Below are 27,125 nucleotides of genomic sequence, written 5' to 3' on the forward strand. Positions count from 1 at the left end.
TCCTTAATTCTCTTTTGCCCCCCTTTGCATCTCACCGATTGACTCGCTGTCAAGCAAACCAGAAGCAGCGAAGAACAGCTACTCTGCTGTTGGGGCAATGTTGTTAAAACCACGCTACGATGCGAATTACTTGAGAACGCCATATTGGGTCAAGTGGATGGTGCTTAATATTCCGTACAAGAATATGGCGGCTCCCTTCTACTTTCTACCCCTGAAAAATCCCATGTGTCAGTTAAACTACTCTGAGGGATAGAAAGCAGTACAGAGTAATTCACGAAAAAAAATCCTGCCTCAGAAGGACAGCGAGGCCGATTTAAGTAACTTTGCACACCAATCGGTCTCTCCGTACAACAAAATGGCACCTGCCATATAGCGGGAGAAACCATTGCATCTGAAACTAACCAATCGTCGCTTAGATGAGTGGTGAACAATTCCGTGATTGGGCGAAAGCAGCGCCATGGGATGAGAAGTATAAAGTGCGCCGCTTTGGTGATCTGTGTCAGTCAGGAGACAGCCGTGGGCCCCCCGAGCTTAAGAGGGCGGGGGCAGGATGGACGCGGGTGAGTGGGAAAATGTTTGTGGGGGGGTTGTCAATTGGGAAAGCTGCGTGGGTCAACATGCAGCTCTCTATATTTGGGGTAGCGGGCAATGGGTGTGGAAAGGAAGGAGTCGGTTTGTTTTTTCAGCAGAGGGCTAAATTGCGGACTGGGCTAGTCGGTGGAACTGTGATCATGGATTGCCTAAAAGAGAGAGGTCGATGAAGGGTCAGTTATGTTGCCTGGGGAACTGTGTTTTCTTACGGTATTTTTTTTCTTTGTTAAATGACTGTGATTAATAGAAGTTGCTAAAGCAATTTGGCTAATATGGTACTTTGCCTTGCCTTCTCTTTTCAAATAAAGGCAACTCCACTATAACAAAGGTTGTCAGTTTTAAGACTGTACTGTACATTGTCAGGTTTTTTTTTCTAGCATTAGTTGATTGTATTTTTTATAAAACTTAGTGCTGGTCCTTCAGTGGTTTGATGTATGGAAATAATCTTAAAGTTTTCTAAAGTTGATAAGGTCCCAAGGTTCTTGTTTAAGTAGTTAAAATTTAATGCACTGATTCCTATGTGACCTGAGATGTGATGGAAGAAAAATCATGCTGTTTTAAAACTACCTACCAAAGTACCATAGCTCAAATGGAAAACTAAGGCTCTAAGGCAAATGGGTAATACTCTCCTTTTCATCAATTTCTTGACTTTCCTCAAACAGATAAAAATATTTAAATATATAAAACAAACATTTTATATAAAAACCTGTACTTGGTTTTGCTGTCTGAATAAGATTATGAAGACAAGTGCAGTGTTCTGTAGTAGATCTACACCAAATTGAATTCTTATTGAAACTTTCCAAATACATCTTAGTAAGTGACAGTTAAGGATTTTTATTTATTTATTTATTAATTTGGTGTCTTCAAATCAATCTGATGACTTCCTGGTCAAAAAGTGAGGTTCTTAATGAGGTTTTTCTGAAGTAGTTTGCCATTGCCTGCTTCTTAGGGCAGAGAGAGTATGACTGGCCCAAGATCACCCAGCTGACTTTGTGTCTAAGGTAGGACTAGAACTCATGGACTACTGGCTCGCCAGTTAAAGAATTAATTTTGAAAATTCTCTTTTATTTAATGATATTTCATAAACAATTGATAATTGATTTTAAGGCATATAAAATTCACATACTTTTTCCACAATATATCTATACTATTCCCATATATTATAATTTTACTTCAATTCTATATATGCTATACTGTACTTTGGGACTAAGGCCCAGGTAGAATGCACTTCTGCATAAATATGTTTGAGGTATTTAAATAAATTTATTCCAGCTTGGCTCCTATAACGTTGTTTCCATCTCATTAGTCATTTTGGCCATTAGCAGAATAAATCTTTATACATTTCCTTCTCTCCATCTTTATTTGGATATATGTTAATATTATATAAGGATAGATGACTGAATAATATTAGCTCGCTTTTTAAGTTCTGTTCTAAAATTTGGCATTCCTTTTTATTTTTATTTCCCAGTCTAATCTCCCATGTTGATTCTGATATTTGATCATTTAAATTTTGGAATATATGTATTGATAATGTTTTAACTTCATGTAAACAGTGTCTTGAATGTAACAGACTTGAGACTTCATAGCAAGTGCAAAATGAAACTTGTCTGTTACGTATTTATGACTAGACTGAAGAAAAAGGCTTAGCAGTCTTTTCTTGGAACCTCTCACATTAAATGCCATTCTGAATCACATGGTGTATGGGACATGATGTTCTCTAAGGCAAGGCTGCAGAGTATGTGAAATTTGAACTGAATGGGTTATCCGGACAGTAATTTTTGGATTTAACAACTATGAGGCAAATAGAAGGATGTGATGTAGCTTTACTCTAGAGTGCATCGTACTGGTTCTCAGTTCTTTTTTTTTAAAAAAAAGTAAATACAACAAACTTGAATTTCTGAAATCAAAGAAGCAAATAGATGCCCACAGTCAACTTGGGCTTAAATCAGAGTGGAATAAGGAATCCTTAGTGTTCTCTGAGCTGGGTTGTTTTCTTGCAGATGTTTCATTACCAAAACTAGGTAACATCATTAGTGCTAGTGACCATGATGGTTTTACCTACTTTTGGTAATGAAACTTCCGCAAGAAAAAAAAACCAAGCTCAGAGAGCACCAGGGACTTCTCATTTCAAACCTGAGCTACAAATATTCTACTGTATTGGCAGAATGAAATATAATAGTTTTAAGAGGTTGTAAAATGAAAAGATGAAAAGAGCCGAATATAACAAGAGAAGAAACTGATTCTAAGGCATGGGTGCTACTATTAAGAAGACTTCCCATCTATCCCATGCCATTTATGCTTGAACATCTGCACATATTTATACCAGTCTTGATTTTGGCAAGGCGGGGCCTGATGTTTAAAGATGCTGAGAAGAATATTGAACCTGGAGCTTAAGTAGAAGGTTCGTGTTCCGTCTGATGCTTCTTGCTAGTAACCCATTCCATTACTATTAAGGTCACTTGAAGGCAGGCAAGGAACCAAATGTAGTTTTAGTGAAGTAGTATGTGAATTGTTGTCATAGTACTGAATCATTGCTCTACAGAGTGATGCTTTTATTGCAGAAAGCGTATACATGTGATCCCTGTATGCTCCGAACAAAAGGTGAGAAATTAAGGCTGTTATTTCAGTTCATAACATGAAGAAAATGGTTATTACTGGCATTTGATAAGGTGCTAATTTTCAAAATAGAATTGGATCAGACCTACAATAATCATCTCAGCCTTCCCCCCGCCCCCCCCTATTTTAGAAAATGTCTGTGGGAAGGAAAACCATGTTAAGTTTAATTAAGACACAATGTTTTCTGCCTCTGTTGTTGATGTTAGAACCTGGAGCATAATTGCTACTTTTTCATCATCTAAAAACAGTTTTACATTGGTAAATTTTCTGAAGGATTTTTTTTTTTTTTGTATTTTGAATGGCAGATCCTGAAAAGTATTTGAGACTACTGTCTTTCTTTGTTTTGAACAGCTACTCTCACTTATGATACTCTCAGGTTTGAGTATGAAGACTTCCCAGAAACCAAAGAGCCTGTTTGGATCCTGGGAAGAAAATACAGCGCACTCACAGGTATTTCTTCTGCTAATATTTCAAGGGCTTTATGATTCTATACCATCACTTGAAGTCTGCTGTCTTTTTATACATTTGACATGCCTTAGAATGCACGTAAGGGCCAGTTTTCTGATCTTATTCTGGACCAGCTCTGCCATCCTAACAAAGACCTTGCTTTCTGCTGAATCTTTCAGAGAAAGCCCGTATTTTGAAGATAATAAATGCTAGATGGTTTTCTATTTTTTCTATTGATATGAGAGAGACATCCAAAAGATATTGAAGTGTTCCCCCCAAAAAAATACATCACAAAAGATTTACTCTTTTATATGTGCCATACTAATCTTAATTTTAGGGACTCAGTGGCTAAGACGCTGAGCTTGTCGATCGAAATTCGGCAGTTCGAATCCCTAGTGCCGCTTAATGGGGTGAGCTTCCGTTACTTGTCCCAGCTCTGCCAACCTAGCAGTTCTAAAGCATGTAAAAATACAAGTAGAAAAATAGGGACCACCTTTGGTGGGAAGGTAACAGCATTCTGTGAGCCTTCAGCATTTAGTGATGCCTGCCACATGACCACGCAGACATCTTCAGACAGTGCTGGCTCTCTGGCTTTGAAACAGAGATGAGCACCGCCCTCTAGAATCGGGAACAACTAGCATATATGTGCGAGGGGAACCTTTACCTTTACCTTATTCTTAACTTTAAATGTTGAACAACCCTAATTAAAAATGAATGTATTTCTATTAACGTTTATCATTGAAACCATGCAATCTAAGTTCTGCAAGTGTATTGAATTGTTGTTTTCATCCTTTTAGAGAAAGAGGATATTTTGTTGGATGTGACTTCTCGTCTTTGGTTTACATATAGAAAAGGGTTTCCAGCCATTGGTAAGCACCAGTTTCTGTTTTCCAGATTGTTGAGGAAATGGTGCATATTTATTTCTAAAAATTGGATTTCTTTACAACCTAAAGAAGCCAGTTGGAATATTGGTCTGGCATATTTGTTGGTTAGGAGATTAGCGAGAAATAAATTAATTATTCATGTATAACATTAATATCTGGGAATAGATGTTTGTATCTTTTGAAATGGTTAGGAAATTTTAACAGGATTATAACCATATACATATGAATTTATATTTAATAACATTGTCCTAAAATGTGTATTTATATTTATGTTCTTTATTTTCCTCTCTAATTTACTGAGTTGCTGAATAGACAACAACACAAGAAAAGGAAGCAAAATATTACTTAGACTCAATAGGATATAACACTACAGGTAGTGCATGATTTACTGCAGTTCATTTAGTGGTTGTTCAAAGTTACGACACTGAAAAAAGTGATTTGGGACCATTTTTCACACTTGACTGTTGCAGCATCTCCATGGTCATGTGGTCAAAATTCGGCCACTTGGCAACTGACTCATAGTTATGATAGTCACAGGGTCCTGGGGTCATGTGATCACCTTCCGACAAGCAAAGTCCACGGGGAAGCCAGATTCACTTAACAATCATGATACTAACTTAACAATTGCACTGATTCACTTAACAACTGTGGCAAGAAAGGTTGTAAAATGAGGGAAAAATCATTTAACAAATGTTTCACTTAGCAACAGAAATTTGGGGCTCCTTTGTGGTCGTAAGTCAAGGACTACTTGTAGTTGCGTGTTCCCTTATACTCAGAGGGGCGTAATATCAGATCAGCATATTTATATGTACAACCCTATTTTGACTTCTGGCCTCCGATCCTATTCAGGTACATCATAAAAATTATTAGTGATTACTTATCAAAAAGCTTGGCTTATGTGATCTGTTTGTGCAGGGGGAACAGGTCCGACATCTGACACTGGTTGGGGTTGTATGCTAAGATGTGGCCAGATGATTTTTGCCCAGGCTTTGGTTGGCAGGCACTTAAGCAGAGGTAAGTCACATTACTGTGATGGTTATAATGCAAAATCTTGATACTCTTTGTATTCAGATAACACAAGATCCTTCATAAAGGTGTTTTTCACTGTAAAGGAATGCCTAACAAAGCAGGTCTATTTACAAATATTCCAAGTTCCCCTTGGTAGCATCATTTCCTTCAAAATGTATAACTCTTTCCTTGGGGGACATGGTGACTCACATGGGCTAGAACACTGGGTTGACAATCAGCAACTCCATATTTAAGTGCCGAGTGCTGTTTTGTGATGGGATGAGCACTCGTCATTCACTCCAGCTCCTGCTGACCTAGCAGTTCGAAAGTGTGTAAAAGCGCGAGTAGATAAATAGGTACCACTTTAGTGGGCCCATTAATGGGGACCCCAACCGGGTGAACCCTAAGCAATGGTGATATCACTGGCTAATCCTTTCACCCTGGAAGTACCACCAGCACGAATATGATGACAATTCTTCTCATGATTAAAAGGGCTATGTTTGATGACAGATCAATTTATTTACTTCTTGCAGTGTAAAGTATATTTTGTACATACATTTTCCCATAAAAATTAAATATTGATGGAGTTGACTGTGAAATACAATAAAACTAAAAGCAGAAAAGTATTTGTCATTTTACATGCAGATTGTTTTTGAAGTTATCTTTTCAATCAGTTTCAGACTATAATCATCAACCTTTGTATTAGAAAAGATCCTTTTAAAGCAAGCTGATTATTTTGGTATAAATACCAAAGGTATAAATACCTTGAAAATATAAGGGTGGCAATTGTATTTTCTTTTTTCCCCCTTTAACATTGCCTTCTGTTTCTTAGATTGGAGGTGGATGAAAGGGAAGAAACAGACAGACAACTATTACAATGTTCTCAATGCTTTCATTGATAAAAAGGACAGTTACTACTCAATCCACCAAATAGGTAAGATGATTATTAGCACTATAGGTAATAAAGTGTGAGAATATGTTCATTTGCAAACATAGTATAAATTACCGTGTTTTATTATTGGAAATTGAGTTAGGGAAATAGTAATGTAGAAACTGTTCCAGCCTTTCATTTTTTTCTATTATAGATCTAGGTTATCTAGGGACAGGCATTTCCGAATAAAACTTAATGGTGTAATGGCCAACTGCTATACAAATTAGAAATAAATTCCATGGAGTTTAATAGAACTTGCCTTCAGATGTGAGTGTGTCTATATTTTCCCCTTATGAACTGTGCAAACAACACATAGGGCCACCCTTATTATTTAAAAGAGTTTCTACATTTTGTGTTGGAGAAGAAATCCTAAAGAAATTTTGTTCTATGGATTATAAAATACAATAAGCTAACACTTCAATTTGCCTTCAGCTATAACTTACCGTATATACTTGAGTATAAGCCGACTCGAGTATAAGCCGAGACCCCTAATTTTACCCCAAAAAACTGGAAAAAGTTATTGACTCGACTATAAGCCGAGGCTGGGAAATGCAGCAGCTCACGGTAAATTTCAAAAATAAAAATACAGGTAGATAACAATAAAATTGCTTTAATTGAGGCATGTGGAAAAGAGGCTCACTCACTATTCATGCATCCTCTTGTAATACAGATCATCAAATAAAAAGCTCTTCTCTCTTGAAGGGAGAAAGGCGGCGTGTTGAGGGATAACGAGAGGGAGACTACATTTCCCAGAACGCTTTGCCTAGGAGCTTGCTTTTGGATTGGCCGCCGCCCGGCCCAATTCGGGCCGGGAAAGTGGCGTGGATAACGGCCGCTAGCAGGTAGACGGGAGGTATTGAAGGGCGCTGTTGGGAAGCCATGGCATCGCTACTGCTCTTAAGGCTGCACCTGTCTGCGGGGAGCTGCCTCCTCTTCCTCCTTTGTTTCCAGTTCGGGGGAAGCCAGAAGAAGAAGGAGGTAGATCCCTCTTCACCTGCCCCATCTTTCCTTCTTCCCCGGGAGCACCGATAAGACCGGGCAATTGTGTTCCCCACCCTTCCCTCCACGCTGCTGGCGCCCTTGCGTTATTTGAGTGCATCGCTGCTGCTTTCCTTTCTCGTCCCCACTTATGCCATTCTGAGTCGTCGCTTTCCTTGCCCTGTGCGCGTTTTGTATTTTACGCCCACCGCTGCAACGCCACCGCGTCCTCCCGCTCTGCCTGGAGCGCCCCGGGAAGCCGGTGGCGCTGCGCTCCGTCTGCCCGCCGCTGCAACGCCACCGCGTCCTCCCGCTCCGCCTGGAGCGCCCCGGGAAGCTGGCGCCTTCCCGAAGCCCCCGGTGCGCCTCCCACCCCCGCGGCACCTGCTTCCCTTCAGTCGAGCCTTTTCCCGCTGCCCTTCGAGCTCCTCCTCGGGAGGAAGGCAGGAGGCCAGCATGGAGAGGGAAAAGGTCCAGGCGGAGCGGGAGGACGCGGTGGCGTTGCAGCGGCGGGCAGATGGAGCGCAGCGCCGCCAGCTTCCCGGGGCGCTCCAGGCGGAGCGGGAGGACGTGGTGGCGTTGCAGCGGCGGGCAGACGGGCGTAAAATACAAAACGCGCACAGGGCAAGGAAAGCGAGGACTCAGAATGGCATAAGTGGGGACGAGAAAGGAAAGCAGCAGTGATGCACTCAAATAAAGCAAGGGCGCCAGCAGCGTGGAGGGAAGGGTGTGTTACCCCTGCCCCCTCCTTCTTCGCCGTGCTTTTGAGGAGCCATGAGGCCGTGGGAGCCAGTAGGAAGGTGGCGGAGGGGGTGGGAGCGATCCCGGAAGCACCGAAGCCTCGGTGTTCTTTTTTTTTTTTGTTCACTGGAGTATAAGCCGAAGTGGATTTTTCAGCCCAAAAAGTGGGCTGAAAAATTCGGCTTATACTCAAGTATATATGGTATATAAACCATACATACATGTACCCTACTTTAATCCCTTTCAAGATAAGCAGTTTAAACAAACTGAAACAAGGGAATAGGAAATACTAAGCCAAGGTAATTAAAAACCTGAGCTAGGGAAAGGAAAAAAATGTATCTAACAAAGGAATTAATATGCTTCACTATACATCTTCATATCCTTCTCTCCTTACAAAACTTGTTATGCTTATGGCTGCTGAAAATACTTCTTTCCCAATCACAAATTCAGAGGTATCTTTAGCAAAATTTATTAAAATAAAAAATCCCCACAAGAATTGCTGCATTAGAACTAGTTTTCAGTTTAGAATGAATCTATCTTATATATCCAAACAGAGATTTTCTCATTCTTTCTCATCATCTTATATAGCAAAGGGGTGGCAGTTCTCATCACTGTTAACTGAGAACTCTGCAGCTGGTTACAGAGTTTACATAGTGGTTGCTGAATTTTACATAAAGATTACATGAATCTTTATCAGTCTGAGAAACAACTTTTATACAACCTTTGCTTCCATCATATCCAAGCATTGCTTCATGCATTTCATTCTTTAAAGTTCTCAACTCTTTTAGAGAATCCTATTTGTTTCATCCGATGCCATTTTTCCTCTTCCCTTCAATACGGCCACAATTTATTTATTTGTCTTAAAATTTGACTTTCAGTCATTCTCTCTACATGATGAAACTACCTTACCATATTTCTTGTATAGTGCTCACTATGTGTTCAGTCCATATTTCTTCCTTGCGCTCAATTCATATTCATTTAGCATTCATTCATCCTAGGCACTAACTATCTCTTTTTGTTTTCCACAAATACTTCTTAAACATCCCAATCCCCCTGCATTCAATTTAATGTTTATGGTGTTGCAGACATACCCCAAAGTAACTTCCATATAACAACACTCTTATACATATCCATTTTTGCTTCTTTCAGCAAATATTCATGCCCCTCAAAGAGACCACAAACATTTTCCATCCCTTCTTTTGGAGGTTGCATTCTAATACTTTTCATACTTTGTTTGCTCCCAGAGTTTCTTCTGATACAAGGGTGGCCATATAACTTTATTTAATAAGAAATAATGTATAATTACTTTTATATGCATTTACAATGGCTAGAAGTTGCAGTTCATTTTTTCTGTTGATCCAAAGTGAAATCTTTCCTTCACTTCCCAATATGTACTATATTACCATTTCCTCTGTACGAATCAGATCACCTTCATTCAGATTTTTATATCTTTCCCTTTTCTCTTAGTTCTAGATAGGAAACTCTTTGAAAAATGTACAGCAGACGTTTTGGTTAAGATTCATTTTAAACCAGCAATTTGTTCAAAATAGTTATTTAATAATTTTGTTAAAGCGACTTTTATTATCTAAGCCTCTTTTTGTCTACTTTTGTGTCTCTTTTCTCTCTCTATGGAAGATAATCTCTTGCTACAAGAATCATTTTTTTAAAAAAACTGTTGCTTGAGATTTTAATTTGCATTGCAACTTTACTAGCAATCACAAAGAAATATAAGTGACTAAAGAGCTTAAGGAGCTATAATGAGAAAAGGTGGCATTTTATCTTAAAGGAATTAATGGAGAATACAGGAAAACATACTCTGTGTCTAGATACTAAAGGGAGAAGTTACCTTTCTATTACTTTTCTATTCAGTGCAAAGTGTACATTCTTTGCATCTCTCAAAATAGGCTTTGTCCTGCACCATTGTCCTGAGCCATTGACATAAAACTCATAATCTGAAATGTATAGCCCCCAGTTTGCACCAAAAAGTGGCAAAATAAGGCATTACTACTTATTTTACACTTTTTAAAGTATGACATCTTTGCAAGACTTCCATTATATATTTCCAATCATTAAACGTCTTCCATATTTTAACAAATGAAAAAGGCCAACATTTTTCAGCTATGTTCACTCAGCAAGGTCATCACTTTGCCAGACATCTCAGAGATCAGATTTTAAAATCTTCCTTGAAGAAAAAGTTCTTGCCCTAAAGAACATAATGATTTTATAGTAGCAAGGGATGGCAATAAATCAATGTTTCTCAACCTTGGCATATTTAAGATGTGTGTGTTTCAGTTCCCAGAATTCAGGGAGTTGATATCCTGACTTCTTCAAGTTACTAAGGTTGAAAAACATTGCAATAGATTAATCTGCCTGGAATTATTGGTTTTTGTTTTGAAGCCTGTGGTTCCTTATTCTAGACAGGGTAGAAAGATTTTCCCCGATGAATTTTTATGTATGACCTTCCAAAAAATTACTAAAGTACCTTTCTCCAATGTTTATGAACCTACTACTTTGCTGGATAGGTATGTTATTATTTGAAACATTTCACATTTTTAATAGGACTTTAGTTCAATACTCTTAAGCAGTCTAAATACTTGTCCAATTAAGTTTCTTAAGGGATTGAGAAGTAGCCTTGAATGATACTATGGATCAATTATAATGTGTTTGTTGCAGCCCAGATGGGAGTTGGAGAAGGCAAATCCATAGGCCAATGGTATGGACCAAATACAGTTGCACAAGTACTTAAGTAAGTATTCAGTAGCTCCAACAGTTATGGTTTTAGATACTATATAAAATAAAGCAGTTAAATTACCTATCCCAATGAAATGTTAAAATTGATTTTCTACTCAGTATGCCTCCAAAATTCTGTATCTAGTGTTGGGATACTAAATTCCATGGGATATTTCTAGAGTTTGTGGGTAGATCTTCCAGTTGATCTAGCTTGTGTGCCCCCAAATCACCTGAGCTATTAATATTATTCTTTGCAGCTGTATTTGCTCAGCTTTGTGCTAAGCTTGATGTTACTTAAGGTAGAGCTATACCTAGGCAATCTATCACATTTTCTATTAATATCTGTCTGAATTAGTTTCATTACTTGTTTTGTGAGGACGTGGATACAGGTTTTCATTCTGTTAATATTACTACTTCTCTAAAGAAATGTTCCTCAGCCTCAAACAGTTCTATCCTGCCAATGATAGATCAGTAATACTCAAATCAGTAATACTTCTTTTGCATGTTGAATTGTCTGTAACCTTACAGGAAAAAAAGATGAGGCTTTTGCTTCAAAGGCCATAATTAGACTTAATAGATTTTAATAAGCTTCAGAAGTATCTGATGTTCTATATTAAGACAAACTGGTGAAGAAGACAGTAGCATTGCAATTTCAGGAGTATTTAAATGAGTCAGTTTTCCTTGAACCTTTCCTCTTCGGTTTACATGTGGTGACTGCTAGAAAAGAGTGAAATGGGGAATATGATTCTGTTGGATCTTTCTGTGAATTTTGATATTGTTGACTACAGTAACTTGTTGAAGGGTTTACGATAGCTGGAAGTTGAAGGTGCCGTCTGGTATATCCATTTCAGCCTTTCTGGGTAAAAATAAAATGATACTGTATTGCAAGGCTTTTCCTTGGGAATGGACCTGTTTGGTGGGGAAAGGATTAGAAGATTCAACTTTGTCTTCTATATTAATTAGTGCCAACATGAAGACTGCTGCAAAGATCATTCACAGTTTGAAGCTATAGTTGTCATCAATCTACTGAGATACTATTTCTTGTAGACTCTGAATTAGATATCAGCAGGGTCTCTGTCTCATGATATTCATTTATTCTGTCTTCGTGCTAGAGGAATTTATGCCAAATATTATGTCAATTTTCATAAGTTTATGCTTAGCTTTCCCTTATTGTTTATGTGGTGCCTTGAAATGTAGTTGTCTGAGCAATTTATTGAACTCCAGAATGAATGACTTTTCAAAATGCTACCAATATGTATATTCCATATAGTTCACTGTTTCCAAGAATTCTAGAAAAGCTACTGAGACCAATATTGAATGAAACTTCAACAAAATGAAGTTCATATATAATATTGAATTAATATTAATTAATATTAATTAATATAATTAATATAATATTGAATTATACCTTTCTTTTGCCTCCATTTCTCACCCCTTGCTCTGTGCCCTGCTGGAGCAGGCCAAAGACTTACCTGATTCAGCATCCTAATCCTATAGGGGACAACCAGATATATATACAGATATATATATATGTGCTGTATTTGTACTGATAAATAAATAAAGGGAGACTAGTATAGATCTATTTCGAGCTAATTAGCTCGCATCAGCTAGCCATACCCTTACTGGGATTTGAACCTGGGCTGTATTATATCTTAGGCAGAAGTCTTAGCCACTAAGCCACAGGCTTGCCTCCTTATCAGTTGAGCTGTGTATGTATATGTATATATATATACATATACATATACATACACACACACACACACACACACACATACATACACATAAGCAGGAAATAAGTTTTTGACTAATGAAGAAAACAATATTTTTAGCTCAAAAATACTTTAAAAGAATATAATTATTATAATTATTATAATTTTAAATATAATTATTCTATTTTAAAAAAGCTTTGCATACATCAATTGCATTGTATAAATGAGTATTGACAGCATTACAGATAGAACAAATTTGGTATAGTACTTAATGCTAGACTCGGAAGAGGCAGAATTGAGTTCTGGAAAAGGTACTGAGAAATCTTTTTCAAAATACTGCTAAGTAAACTGCATCTCATCAGGAGTTAAGTACTTTGAATGACCATAACAAAAACATATTATCATAGGTAGAAAGTTCTTTTCTCTATAAGCTCTTTCTTTTCTGTTGGTCAAAATGATAAAAAATTAAGTATTATGAAATTGCATGGAAAAGAAGAATGCAGGTAATGTTGTAATACATATTTATATCCTCTTTGTAACTTTGTTACCATTTTGTGTACTTCATTAAAAATATGACAGATTAAAACTTGAGATTTTGTGTTGATTCATTGATACTGATCCAGGTGATGTGATTTCCCTTGGCAAATTTCTAGATCTCTTAAATGTGTACCTTATTCACTTAAATACCTTAGTCTTTAATTTTTGTCCTTAGAAAACTTGCCACATTTGATATGTGGAGTTCTTTGGCAGTACACATAGCCATGGACAATACTGTTGTGATAGAGGAAATAAGTAAGTATCATTGTACTGTTTATAAAAGTATGTGCCTATTGTTGAAGGGATATGATTTTTAAGATAATTGGGCTTAAAGAGTCATAAGACATTTGTTAGGTTTACTGGATGCCCGCAGCTGTGTATCAGATGTGTAATTGATTGGTTTGAGTAAGTTTTTATTGGTACTATTCTTAGAGATGGATTTCTGAAATAGTGCAATTTTATATTTCAGTATTTATTGTTATGTCTGGTAAAACTGAATTGTTGAGCTCTCAAAGCTAAAGATCTTTTCTACTTATGAAAAAGAAAAGTTTTACTTTTGCAGCTTTATGGTAGCAACAGAATGTAATGGAAGAACCTGCTTCCAGGCTTTGAAATGTTGATTATAAATATTTCCATTACAATAAAATAAAAATTTATATTAGCAATAATAGATGTAAGTAATATGTATGTATTACTGTATGTAATTCCATTTGCTATTCAACAGCAAATTAGACTATATGGGCATAACCAAGGCTATTTCTGCTGATTTTTTTTATCTGGCAGGAAGGTTATGCAAGCCCAACTGTCCAGGCCTTGGAGCCTCAGCATTTCCTTCTGCAGAATCAGATTTTCTTTCCAATGGTTATCCAGATGGAGATGTATCTACAGACAGTTTATTGCTTTGGAAGCCACTAGTGCTGCTGATACCTCTTCGCCTTGGTCTCACAGACATCAATGAAGCCTATATTGAAACACTAAAGGTATGAAATAATTTTAACCACTTGGATGTCTGAAACCATATGGTTTGGTGTATGCATTTTTAATTCTGGTCCATATTCATATGAATATATTCATATTCATAATTAACAGTGTTAACTGTGAATGCAATAGCATGCCAAGATAAATTCTTTATAAGGCTCAGAATGTCTGAAATCAGGGGTGAAATGCTACCGGTTCAGGTTGGTTCGCCTGAACCAGTAGTTGAAAAATGCTTTAAAAAGTTTTTTTAAAGTTCCAATGATCACAGGGCACAGCTGTTGTCGTACAGCTGATCATCAGAACTTTTTTAAAGCATTTTTTAGTTTAAATTGCTAAAAAAAGTTAAAAAAAAAGAGTTGGCCATGCCTACCAGGTCACATGACCCACCGAAACACACACACACACACACACACCAGTCCACCCCCACCAAGCCATGCCCACAGAACCAGTAGGGATTTTTTTTTTGAATTTCACCATTGTTTGAAATACATGATCTACATGTTCAACTGTGCTATCCAGAACTCTCATTATTAGAGCAGCTCATTCTGAATAGGTAGAATTGTTTTAGTGGTTGTTGCAGTGATTTAAATATGCAGGTACCCAATGAATATTTGTAATCACCCTAGTTCTATTTAATAATTCATATATTTTTCTCCGAGCTAATTCTGAACAAGTGTGACTTCATTGACTAATGATTAAACTACAAACTTGTATAAATCTTTTCCTGAGAATAGGGCTTAGTTTTGAGTAAATATTATGCATAAAATTGTGATGGTGGTATTGTGTGTAAGGAGCCAGTCATCATTTCATGCTACCTTTGTCAGTCACCTTTTGTTGGAGTTTACAAATTATATAAAGTAGTTTTGACACTGTTATTTCATGAAAACTATTGCACTGTAAATGGCTTCCCCCTTTCTTTTTTGTCTTAAAAATGCCCAGTGCTGAAGTAACTTGTTTGAATGTTCAGTGGATATGAGTAAAAAAAAAATATTCTGAATAACTGTGTAATGCTCTTTATTGTGATGGTGTTGTTTTCCACTGTGATTAATTGTGCATATATTACTTTGCAGCATTGTTTTATGATGCCTCAGTCCTTAGGTGTGATTGGAGGAAAACCCAATAGTGCTCATTATTTCATTGGATATGTTGGTAAGTTTAAGCTGTATATATGCTGAACATATTAATGAATATGGGTTTATAAGATATTTCAAACCATTTTCTCAGGTGCAAACTAGCTGCTGTGAATGGAGGCTGAACAAAGCTTAGTGCTATTTATTGACATATCTTGAAGTATTCTTAAGGGGAAGCACCATAGGGAGTCTTAAGTTTATATTTATAGTATGTAGGAAACATCTGTTTTTGTTCAAACATAGTCATCCCTAAAATCTGTATTCTCTCAGACTTTGATCTGTAAAAAGGTGACATCTTACATGATCATGCAAAAATATATTGAACTTTGTTTCCAGTCTGTACTATGATAAAGTGGTTTGACAATCTTTAACCTGTATTTTTGGAGACTATTAAGATTATATAACAGGTTTCCTCGTAACACAGAATTACACATGACCACAATTCGAGGTAGTCCTCGAATTATAACCACTCATTTAGTGCCTTTGAACTTACAGTGACACATTAAAAAGTGATTTATGACCATCTTTCACACTTAAAGACTACTGATGCATCCCCATTGTCGTGTGATCAAAATTTGGGCACTTGGCAACTGGCATGCATTTATGACAATTCCACTGTCCTGGCACCATATCACCATTTGTAACTTTCCCAGCTGGCTTAAGTAATAGGGAGTAATGGGAGAGTAATATAAGTAATGGGAGAAGCCAGGTTCACTTAACAACCATAAGTAATATAAGTAATGGGAGAAGCCAGGTTCACTTAACAACCAATGATTCACTTAACAACTGCCAGAACAAGGTCAAAAAGCAGGATTTGTACATGATACTAAATCCCATTATGTTGTTCAAAAGAGGAGTAAGTCCTGCGGAAATGTCAGTATAAGAAAACTTCAACCTGTTCTAAGTCCAGGGGCAGAGTACTGGCAGATAGGGTATCTTCTTACATCTTCTAGCAATGCTGAGGGAAGAACATTATATAAGGCTGGAATGAAAACACTTCTCTGAGTTAGAACATTTACCAGATATTTCATATATCTCTTATTAGCCATGAGAAACTGAGATGTATTGCCTGCATTGATTTGATGATCTATAACAGCGATGGCGAACCTTTTTTGGCTCGCGTGCCATAAGTGGGGGGAGCGCAGGGGGGTCGTGTGCGGGCGTGCCGCACCCATAATGCAATGCGTGACCCCTCCCAGTGCACATGCGTGCACTACAGGCACAACCCACCATTTTTACGTGCTTTTTTCGCCCTCTCCAGGTTCCAGAGGCTTTATAGAAGCCTTGAGAGGGCGAAAACAGCCTCCCCCGCCCCCCTGGACGCCCTTCGGAGGCGTCAGGGAAGCCTCCGGACGGTCCCTGAAGCCTTCGGAGCACTCAAAACAATCCTCCGAGCAAACTGGAAGTCACTTCCGGTTTGCTCGGAGGGTCGTTTTAAGTGTTCTGAAGGCTTCAGGGAAGCCTCCGGACGGTCCCTGAAGCCTTTGGAGTGCTCAAAATGATCCTCCGAGCAGACCGGAAGTCGGAGGGTCGTTTTGAGCGCTCCGAAGGCATCAGGGAAGCTCATGAAGCCTCCGGAGGGCCTCCAGGGGTGGTGTGGGGGAGGCTCTTTTCACCCTCCCCAGGCTCCTATAAAGCCTCTGGAGCCTGGGGAGGGCGAAAAATGGCTTTAAAAAAGGGTGAATTCAGCTGGCCAGCGCGCACATGCGCGCTGCCAGCTGACAGGGAAGTGCCTCGCGTGTCCTGACAAATGGCTCCACGTGCCACGCGTGCCATAGGTTCGCCATCACTGATCTATAACAAACAGTTGCTTCTTAATTATTACTGTTACTTGTTCATAACATAAATAGAATTAGGTAGGAGAGAGAAAGTCATAGGAGCAAAAAGTTGTGAATTTGCTTGCTTCTACTTGCTTTGAAATCTATCCTAAACCTGGTGGAAGACGAGTTTACGTCAGCCAGTAATTTACTGTGGTCTGCACATTCTCAGTGGTTGAAAATTCAGGTTGTCAAGCCAATCTACCACTTTGTTTGAGTGCAGTTTGACTATAAGAGGTGCTGATGTGCAGTTTTGTTTTACAGTGTTGGCAGCTGGAATGGGGTACTGTCAGATATCCTTCACAATGACATACAGTATTAGAATATTTTATTGCGGTTCATGAATAAAAAATAAGTCAGCGAGCAGTGGTGGTATTATACACCTTTTGTGATAGTTTTGTCTGAGACATGGAATCAAGATAAAGGCGGGGCTGAGATACTATTCAGGGGGCTATATTTCTCAGTAAGATGTTCAAGTATGAGGCACTGGTCAATTGTAAAGTGACCTTCTCCAAAGCAGCTTGTTCTTATAAGTTTCCAATGGATATGTCTCACATCGAGTTTACTGATAATACTAAGGTGCTTGTAGATCCATGATCTTTCCATTGATCTTTATTTAGGTGAAGAACTAATCTATCTTGACCCACACACTACTCAGTCTGCAGTGGATCCTGTAGACAGTTGCCACGTCTCTGATGAAAGTTTTCATTGCCAGCATCCGCCTTGCAGAATGAGCATTGCAGAGCTGGATCCTTCTATTGCAGTAGTGAGTATGAATACCTGAAGTTCACTTTCCTATCAAGGAAGTTTCCTGGTTTCGGACAATCCTCTAGTTCAGGGGTCTCTAACCTTGGCGACTTTAAAGCTTGTGGACTTCAACTCTCAGAATTCCTGAGCCAGTGAACCTGGGTGAGGAATTCTGGGAGTTGAAGTCCACAAGTCTTATAGTGGCCAAGGTTGGAGACCCCTGCTCTAGTTAGCTACCAATTCCTCTCTTTATGAAGGTATTCTGTTGTGCTCTCCCTTTTCATCATAAAATTAAATATATTCCTGTTCTGAAGCATGAGAAATAATTATTTCCAGATTACAATAGTTGAGGCTTTTAGATTACGGAGTAACAGAAGAGAGACAAGTATCCTAGAGAAGTCTAGACAAATGAATGGTCAGATGCCATATTCTTTACATTATATTACTATATTACAAGTAAAGATCATCCATTGAAATTTAATGTAGGGAGATTCAGGACAGACATAATTTCACACATAATCTAACTAAATATAGAATGTTCTCCTTGTAAATATAAAGGCAATATGTTGGGGTGGTTTTAGAGGAAACTGGTCAAGTTGATGAACAATGAGATTATCAATGCCTACTGATGTGGATGGAATCATAAGCAGCATGTCTTAAATATAGTTACTGGGAATTCATATTGTCCTCCAAGTACAAGCTTGTGAGCTTTCCAAATACATCTATTGGCCACTCTGCAATACTGAATGCTGGAGGAGAAAGAGTCATGACTTATCTAATAGGGGTCTACTTAATTTGAATCTGTTTTAGAATAATAAAAATATTGCCATTATAGGGATTCTTCTGCAAGAAAGAAGAAGACTTCAGTGACTGGTGCCAGCAAATCAAGAAGGTTTGTATGTAGCTTTTTTTGTAAAAAACAAACAAACAAACAAACCCCCAAAATGGTCAGAATGTATGACTAGGGCAACATCTGATGTGTGTGTGTGTGTGTGTGTGTGTGTGTGTGTGTGTGTAAATGCATTTGGAAGAGTTAGGATAAAATGAGTTATTTTTAAATGTCTACCAATCTTGTCAAGATATCTATTGCCAATGTCATCTTATGTTAGCTCTGTTGGATATCTTTCTTAGAGGAGACAGCTTTTCTGGATTGCCTAATTATACTATTGTATATTTTACTATTGTAGGATAGATGAATCTGTGGGCTTTATGGTTATGGCTGGTTTATTGGACTTATATGATACTGACAACTTTATTTGATATTGACAATGTTTTATCTCCTTCGGAGTTATCCATTGGAATAATTGTTTTTTTTTAAAGTGATAAAATATGGGAAATGTACAAATAAAAGTACTTCTGTTATCTTGACGCATCTGGTAAACAAGATCTAAGATTTACCATGGAATTATTTAATTGTTTATGTAAGAAATCAATGCTGGTTTTGTCCCATGTTTTCAAAGGATCCAGATAATCCTCCTCTTGGAGGGTGCTATATAATTGCCCTCTAATAAATCTTTCCTTTTTGGAGTCAGGGTGAAAGTTGTCAAAAATGGTTGAATCTAGGAAAGCCTATTAAAGAGGGAAGATGGGAGTTTCTTTCAGAAAGGACAGATCTGTAGAAGAACCAGGAATGGGCATGGGGTGGCCATCTAAGCCACAGAAACTCCACCCTTTCATGAAGAGACAAGAGGGGGAAATGTTTAAAAAACAGGAAATTGAATTTGTAATGTCTAACTTTATGTGTAATGTACTGTGCAAACTGGTCCTAGTAGCTGGGTGGGAAATCTGCCTTCCACCACCTTCCAAGAAGAGAGCCGGTTACTTTAAACAAGAGCACTGGCCAATAGCCTACCAACACACTCAAAGAGGAAAATAAATTCCTCTTCACCCACTCCAGACATTTCTTTGGCCTCGTCACTTACCAGGAGCTCCTCAGTCCACTAGGGAGCCATCTGCCAATACAGGGAGGCTGGTCTCAGCAAATGTCTGCATCATCCCCTATTGCCAGTGAGCACCAGGTACTCAACAGAACTGCTCACATGATCACCAGGATATTCTCCCAAGTTTCTGCTTGAAATCATGAGATCTGTAAGGTACCCGAAATAAATCATCTAAACTCTGAAGCATTAAATGATGCAACATGAAATAACCATATCTCAATTAGTCATTTTGCAAGTTTCATTAAAATCAACAGGGCCTCAGCTAGCCACAATTATCCATCCTATTTGCTTGAGATTAAAGCCCAATATTTTTCTGCATTTCATATAAGGCGCATTAAAGTCATATCCTACATAAGGAACTTTGGGAATGTAGTTTCAAAAATAAATATGCAAAATAGGGTAAAGAGCTGGCTATTGTAGTGGAAATCCTTTAGTCTATTATTAAAGTATTAATGTAATGATAGTGTGCTAGAAACAGTATTTCCATGCCAGTTGTATTTAAATGCAAAATAGATTTTAGGTTACACTAAAATAATTGGATAGAAAGTTCAACAATGGAATATGAAATTGTTTAGACAGTAAAATAATATTATTACTAGCTTTTAAATCTCTAGAGAGGCTTTGAGAACTAGCTTAGTTGTAGCACTTCTAGCATTGCTTTCGCTTTCAAGAAGCTAACATTTTTTGGTATTTAAAGAGGATGGAACAAGAAAATATTACACAGTAGCAAAGTCTAAATGACCTAAATTCTTTAAAAGGCATGCAGACTTGATTTGTGACATTAACAACTTTCCTACTTTTGTATATTAAATCAATAGTGGAAAAAAGGAAGGGGAACCTAAATTGTACATTAGAGGAATGGGGGGAAAGGTTTAAAAAAGTAAACTCATCCAATAGGTCTCCCTTGGTGAGCTAGTGGATATAAATATGATTAATATAAATAAGCATACTTTTCACTAATACACATAAAAAACAAAATTCCTGGTTTTCCAGCATCTGCACTAATTCTCATTTTAGAGGCAATTTGTAATACAACAATGCATCTTTAAAGAAAATTGCATTTGCAACTCTGCATGTTAGGGGAAAATGCACACAAAAATATATAGTATTCAAATTTGTACAAGTTAAGGATAGATGAATGTAATGAAAAACAGTGAAATTAAACTATAAATTTGCCCCTCCTTGGGTTCAAATCTCACTTGAAAGTTGCTGTCTTGCCGGCTGCATTAATTTGTGTTCCTTAAGTGGGACTGTGTATATTCTATTCTCAAATACAGTATATTTTCCTGTGTTTTTATTATTTTGTTCTTTTTTATTGTTGGAAGCTGAAGAGAATTATACCAAATATGTAAAACTACTATACTTTTCAGAAGAACATTTTTTAGTATTGCTATATGCTGTGCATTCACACATTTTAAGCAAGTCTTTACAATCATAAAGACTGGAAAATAATTTGTTCTATAAGTGAAACTGTGAGCTGAAGGTGCATTATTTATATCAAATATTCAATACCGCTAGAAATAGCAAAGGAGTATAACTGTTTTTAATACATTTCTAACAGTTGTCACTGATTAGAGGAGCCCTTCCCATGTTTGAACTAATAGAACATCAGCCTTCACACTTCTCTAGTCCTGATGTCTTGAATCTCACTCCAGGTAATGTTCATTTATTTGGTTATAGAAGGAATGAACGCTGTATGAATTAGCACTTCTAGCACTTCTAGACCGCCCCCTCTCCCAAAAGGGACTCGGGGCGGTGTACAGTCCATATCAAAAACATCATACATAATAACAATTAAAAATTATTAAATGGATAAATACATAAATAAGAGGAGGATAAAAGAGACAGAACTGTAATTGCTAAATAAATAATATAAAATATACAAAGTTTAAAACCCCAGTGTCTTATAAAATTAAGTCCCCTAAAAAACCAGTAGGAAATATATATGCCAGGAGGTAGACGTTAAGAATTATGCCAGACCAGCCAGTCGGAACAGGTGAGTCTTCAGTTTCTGCCGGAAGGAGCGGAAGTCAGTGGTGGTTCTAATGTCGGGGGGGAGGTCATTCCAGAGGGTTGGGCCCATCACAGAGAAGGCCCTACTCCTTGGTGTCGCCCGTTGGCATTGCCTAGTGGACGGCACCAGGAGAAGCCCCTCCCTGTGAGAGCGAATTGGCCGCAGGGATGTATGTGGGAGGATGCGATCCCGCAGGTAACTAGGCCCTATGCCATGGAGCGCTTTAAAGATGGTGGTCAAAACCTTGAAACGCACCCGAAAGACCACAGGTAGCCAGTGCAGCTCGCGCAGGAGCGGTGTTACGTGGGAGTACCTAGTACTCCCCATGACTGCCCGCGCGGCTGCGTTCTGGACTAGCTGCAGTCTTCGTGCGCGTCCCAAGGGAAGCCCCATGTAGAGAGCATTACAGTAGTCCAGGCGAGACGTCACCAGTGCATGAGTGACCGTGCGTAGGGCATCCCGGTCCAGAAGGGGGCGCAATTGGCGCACCAGGCGAACCTGGTGGAACGCCCCCCTAGCCACGGCTGCCACATGGTCGTCCATTGACAGCCGGGCATCAAGGAGGACGCCCAAATTGTGCGCCCGTTCCACAGGGGGCAGTTGTTCGCCCCCTATGGCCAGCGTTGGAGTCAGCTGACTGAACCGAGATGCCGGTAGCCACAGCCACTCAGTCTTGGAGGGGTTGAGTTTGAGTCTGTTGTCCCCCATCCAGACCCCGACGGCTTCCAAACACCGGGACATCACTTCGACAGCCTCGCTGGGGTGATTTGGGGTTGAAACGTACAGCTGAGTATCATCAGCGTACAGATGGTATTCAACCCCAAAACCACGGATGATCTCTCCCAGCGGCTTCACATATGTGTTGAACAGGAGGGGTGAGAGGACCGACCCCTGTGGCACCCCACAAGTGAGTGACCTCAGGGTCGACCTCTGCCCCCCCCGTCAACACACATTGCGACCGGTCGGAGAGGTAGGAGCCGAACCACCGTAAAACAGTGCCTCCGACTCCCATCCCCTCCAGCCGGCGCAATAGGATACCATGGTCGATGGTATCAAAAGCCGCTGAGAGGTCTAATAGGACCAGGATAGAGGAACAACCTCTATCTCTGGCCCTCCAGAGATCATCAACCAGCGCGACCAAGGCTGTCTCTGTGCTGTGCCCGGGTCGGAAGCCGGACTGGCGTGGGTCTAGATATTCGGATTCGTCAAGGTGTCGTGGAAATTGCTGTGCCACCACATTCTCAAGAACTAAATAAAGGAGTTTTAATATTTGGAGATATTTTTTATTGCCTAAGAAAGATACCAGTTTTCAAAATTGATATTTGATCTTTAAAAATCATTGGGATTGTTTTTAGATGCAGTTCCATACTATAATATTCTAATGTCAGCTGTATCAGATAACTAGACTATGAAACAAACATTATGCAGATCTAAAGCTACTTTTATCAGAACAGCTATAGCAGGGGTGTCAAACTAGATTTCATTGAAGGCCGCATCAGGGTTGTTTGACCCTAGGGGGACCGGGTGGACATGGCCAGGGTGGGCGTGGCCAGCTCAATGCTACTCATGTTGGGAGCACCTGTGGTGGCCTAGGCAGGGCTGGGGCTCCTCCTGCAGCCCTCTGCCAGCAAAAACAGAACCCAGAGGGGCACACATAGTCCTCCTGGGCTCTGTTTTTGCTGGCAGAGGCACTACGGGCTGGTCCTTCACTATTTCCAGGGCATCCCTCCGGGCCAGATCTAAGCACCTCATAGGTCGCATCCGGCCTGTGGGCCTTGAGTTTGACACCCCCCGAGCTATAGTAACAGAATCCTGAAGATTTAACAGATCTTCCCTCCCTTTTATCTTCATACAAATTGGAGATGGTGGCTGTCTGAAGCATTTTCTCAAAACATTTTTTTTCTCCTGGACTCACATTTGGTGAGGCAAGTCTTCTGCCCTGGGAGTCATCCTCCTTATTCACTACATTGTTATTGTTTCATAAAATGCAGTGATTTATCCTTTTTTAACAAAGGTTGTAGAGAGTGTGGTAGCTCAGCAGTTCCCACGTCACCTGGAGGAATTTGAGTATCTAGACCCGCGCCAGTCCGGCTTCCGGCCCGGGCATAGCACGGAGATGGCCTTGGTCGCGTTGGTGGATGATCTCTGGAGGGCCAGAGATAGGGGCTGCTCCTCTATCCTGGTCCTATTAGATCTCTCAGCGGCTTTTGATACCATCGACCATGGTATCCTACTGCGCTGGCTGGGGGGGTTGGGGGTAGGGGGCACCGTGTTGCGGTGGTTCCGCTCCTACCTCTCCGACCGGACGCAATGTGTGTTGGCAGGGGAGCAGAGGTCGACCCTGAGGCCGCTCACTTGGGTGCCGCAGGGGTCGGTCCTCTCACCTCTCCTGTTCAATGCATACATGAAGCTGCTGGGCGAGATCATCTGTGGTTTTGGGGTGGGATACCATCTGTACGCTGATGATACACAGCTGTACATTTCCACCCCAAACCACCCCAACGAGGCCGTCGAAGTGATGTCCCGGTGTTTGGAAGCCGTACGGGTCTGGATGGGAGACAACGTAAATTTTGGGGTTTTAACTGTTTTAATTTATTGTTATTTATTTGAACCTAGTGGCTTCCATTTGTATTTGACTGTCAAATATTGATGTCACCTCCTCCATGCCACACTTGCATTTTGATTTAATTGTATGTCGCCCCGAGTCCCTTTGCGGAGAGGGGGCGACTGATAAATCGAAATAAATAAATAAATAAATAAATAAATAAATAAATAAATAAATAAATAAAGAAATAAAATAAAACAATTACTTCTAAATCCTGCAAAGAGGAGCTGCTCTTGCAGGATTTTTGCTGTACTTTAGCTTTTTATCCCTGTAAAAATATCTGAAAATAGATAAGGAAGGCTAAGCAATCATTCTGCCCATGTACTTTGGCTGATACAAATTGAACTACTATAGACTGTATGCATTTGCTAAAAATAATAAACCTTTGGAGAGAGGGGGCGGTATAAAAATCTAAATAAAAGTAAAGTAAAGTAAAAACTATCTGGCATTGCCTAGTGTTTTTATTATTCAGATTCTCACAGCTGGTGTTTTGCATAGTTTATATTTATATTTATAAATATAGTTTATATTTAATTATGATTAAATGTGTTGTGGGAACAGTCTAAATGTAATACCGAAGCATATAAATCATTCGTCTCTTGTAGATTCTTCTGATGCAGACAGATTGGAAAGATTCTTTGATTCAGAGGATGAAGATTTTGAAATCTTATCACTCTAACAAAAGAAACGACAATAACTGCCAATTTGGGTTGAGGGGGGAGGGGAGCTCCTTGGAGAGCCTCGGGCTACCAGCTTTCATAGGTGCTTGTTGACATCCTTGCCTCCCATTTACCCCAGCATTCTGTGCAACCTTGGAGCAGAGTGGATTTTTGCAGTGGGATCAAGAAAACGGGTCGTCATTAAGGCCTTAATAGCTTTAGTTACTTTCTCAGTGCAAGGATATCCACGGGAACTGGATGCAAAGTTTCCTAGGAGCTGGAAATTATTTTCATAGGAACAGGCACAAAGGCTTGACTATAATAGTAAAAGCCCTTCGGAGTGTTTGGCTTAAGTCTCTCTATTATTAGGGGGTCTTATTAACTTCTGTTCCCATTTTTATAGTGTGAAATGAAAACCAGCATAACAGCTGTGAGACATGTCTCTGCATTATGTCTCCCTAACTAGCAGGCCATATTCTGAATTATTTGGGGCCATAAACTCTCTCAAGATTGACTGCACCAAATGTTCCAACTTGTACTTTAGATTTTCTCCAATACAGTGCTTCCATACTTTTGGTTTCAATGTTGCAATTTATTTTTAAAAATATAATGGTCTGCATTCTAGCAATCACAAGAGCATATCATACGGAACATGTTAACATATGTTCTAAAGATGACAAGAGAACATCACTATATAATATGGAAGACTCTGTTACTCACTTGACTCTTGTCATAGTATGCACAAACAGAATGGTGTTATTCAGATTTTGCTTCGTTATAGCTAATTTTCATTTGGACCTTTTTCTATTTTGTATTAAAATATGGCTGCTATTTAATAAAATGAGGTGAAAACATCCATTAGCTCACAAATCGAAAGTACTTCTGATTCCTCCTTTTAATAAAGTTTAGACTGCACATGAACATAAATCTTGCGTTAACAGCTATTTTTAAATCACAATTTTAGGCCAAAGGTGTGTGCTCATCTTCCCTTTTTTGAAAATACTACACAAGGCTATTTATATTTTGTGTCTTTGTTTTTCATTTGTTCCAGTTCTTAATATGAAATTCTAAAGAAACTTAGAGCAAATTCTGCGTCCCCCAGATGATTAGCTTTCTGGCCAGGATTTCCAGCCTATTGTGTTCCAAAATAGCAGAAGAGTTCCTTTGTTTCTAAAAGATAGGAATGGCTGGCAAGAACCCCATCAGTTCCAAGCATTAGCTCAATCAATGGATGTTGCAGTGGCAAATATGTTTACAAAGCATTCTTGCCTGCATTTATAAGCAGAACTGTCAAACTACAGATGGTACTATAGCCATCTATAAAGTAACTGCATACAGTAGGTCCAGTTGCCTATTTAGCTACTAGAAATCAAATTCGAGCCATGTTGCTTATTTGTCATTGTTATAGCTTGCTGTGCTTCTCCTTCTTTTGGAAGAAGAGCATGGTCGGATTGTGTTTCATTCATCAACTGCTTTCAATTTGTATCTGAATAAAACAAATTTAAAAAGGCTTTTTGTATTCCTGGTACTTTTTTCCGCACCAAGCCTCTCCCTTTAATAATTGGGGGACAAAAATTGAATTTGAAGAACATAGTAGCAAAAACTACACACAAAATTTAACATTTGAATACATAATTTAAACACATTAAATGTAAATCAGATATATAATTCATATAAAAGAAGTACCAAAAAGAGGAAGGAAAATAAGGCAGTTCCTTGCATATGTCTCTGCAGATTTGTATCTTATAACCAAATAATTCCTTGAGGAATTTTCAAGACAGACAATGGAACACACACAATTAAAAACAAATCCTAATTACCTACGAATTCTATAAACCCTTGATGGTGAACCTATGGCATAGCCCTCTCTGTAGGCACGCGAACCGTTGCCCTAGTTCAGCTCCACCACACGAGTGCGCCACCAGCCAGCTAGTTATCGGGTCTCTGCCATGCATGTACGGGGTGCGTGCAGGGGCCCCACGCAGATGCGAGGGGCGCGTGTGCATGGCCACATGCGGGGAAGCCGCACACACATGCATGGAAGTAGGGGCATGCAGGGAGCT

General features: G+C 39.1%; 1 protein-coding gene across 2 annotated transcripts; it reads left to right on the forward strand.

Annotated features, from left to right (window-relative positions):
• Positions 1-428: 428 nt before the first annotated feature.
• ATG4B (autophagy related 4B cysteine peptidase) lies at positions 429-26,573 on the forward strand. Of its 2 annotated transcripts, none has more exons than XM_081954780.1 (13): positions 429-560; positions 3,559-3,657; positions 4,452-4,523; positions 5,454-5,552; positions 6,379-6,480; positions 10,870-10,942; positions 13,348-13,427; positions 13,956-14,152; positions 15,221-15,299; positions 17,718-17,863; positions 18,680-18,736; positions 21,346-21,439; positions 25,009-26,573. In XM_081954780.1, exons 1-13 carry the CDS (start codon positions 551-553, stop codon positions 25,080-25,082), a joined length of 1,182 nt encoding a protein of 393 aa, XP_081810906.1. In that variant the 5' UTR covers positions 429-550; the 3' UTR covers positions 25,083-26,573. The 2 variants fall into 2 exon arrangements, with proteins under 2 accessions (XP_081810906.1, XP_081810907.1); XM_081954781.1 differs by lacking the exon at positions 429-560 and adding an exon at positions 666-764.
• The last annotated feature ends 552 nt before the right edge of the window (positions 26,574-27,125 follow it).

Source organism: Natrix helvetica, assembly GCF_964273705.1.
Source record: "Natrix helvetica genome assembly, chromosome: 5".
Lineage (NCBI taxonomy): Eukaryota > Metazoa > Chordata > Lepidosauria > Squamata > Natricidae > Natrix > Natrix helvetica.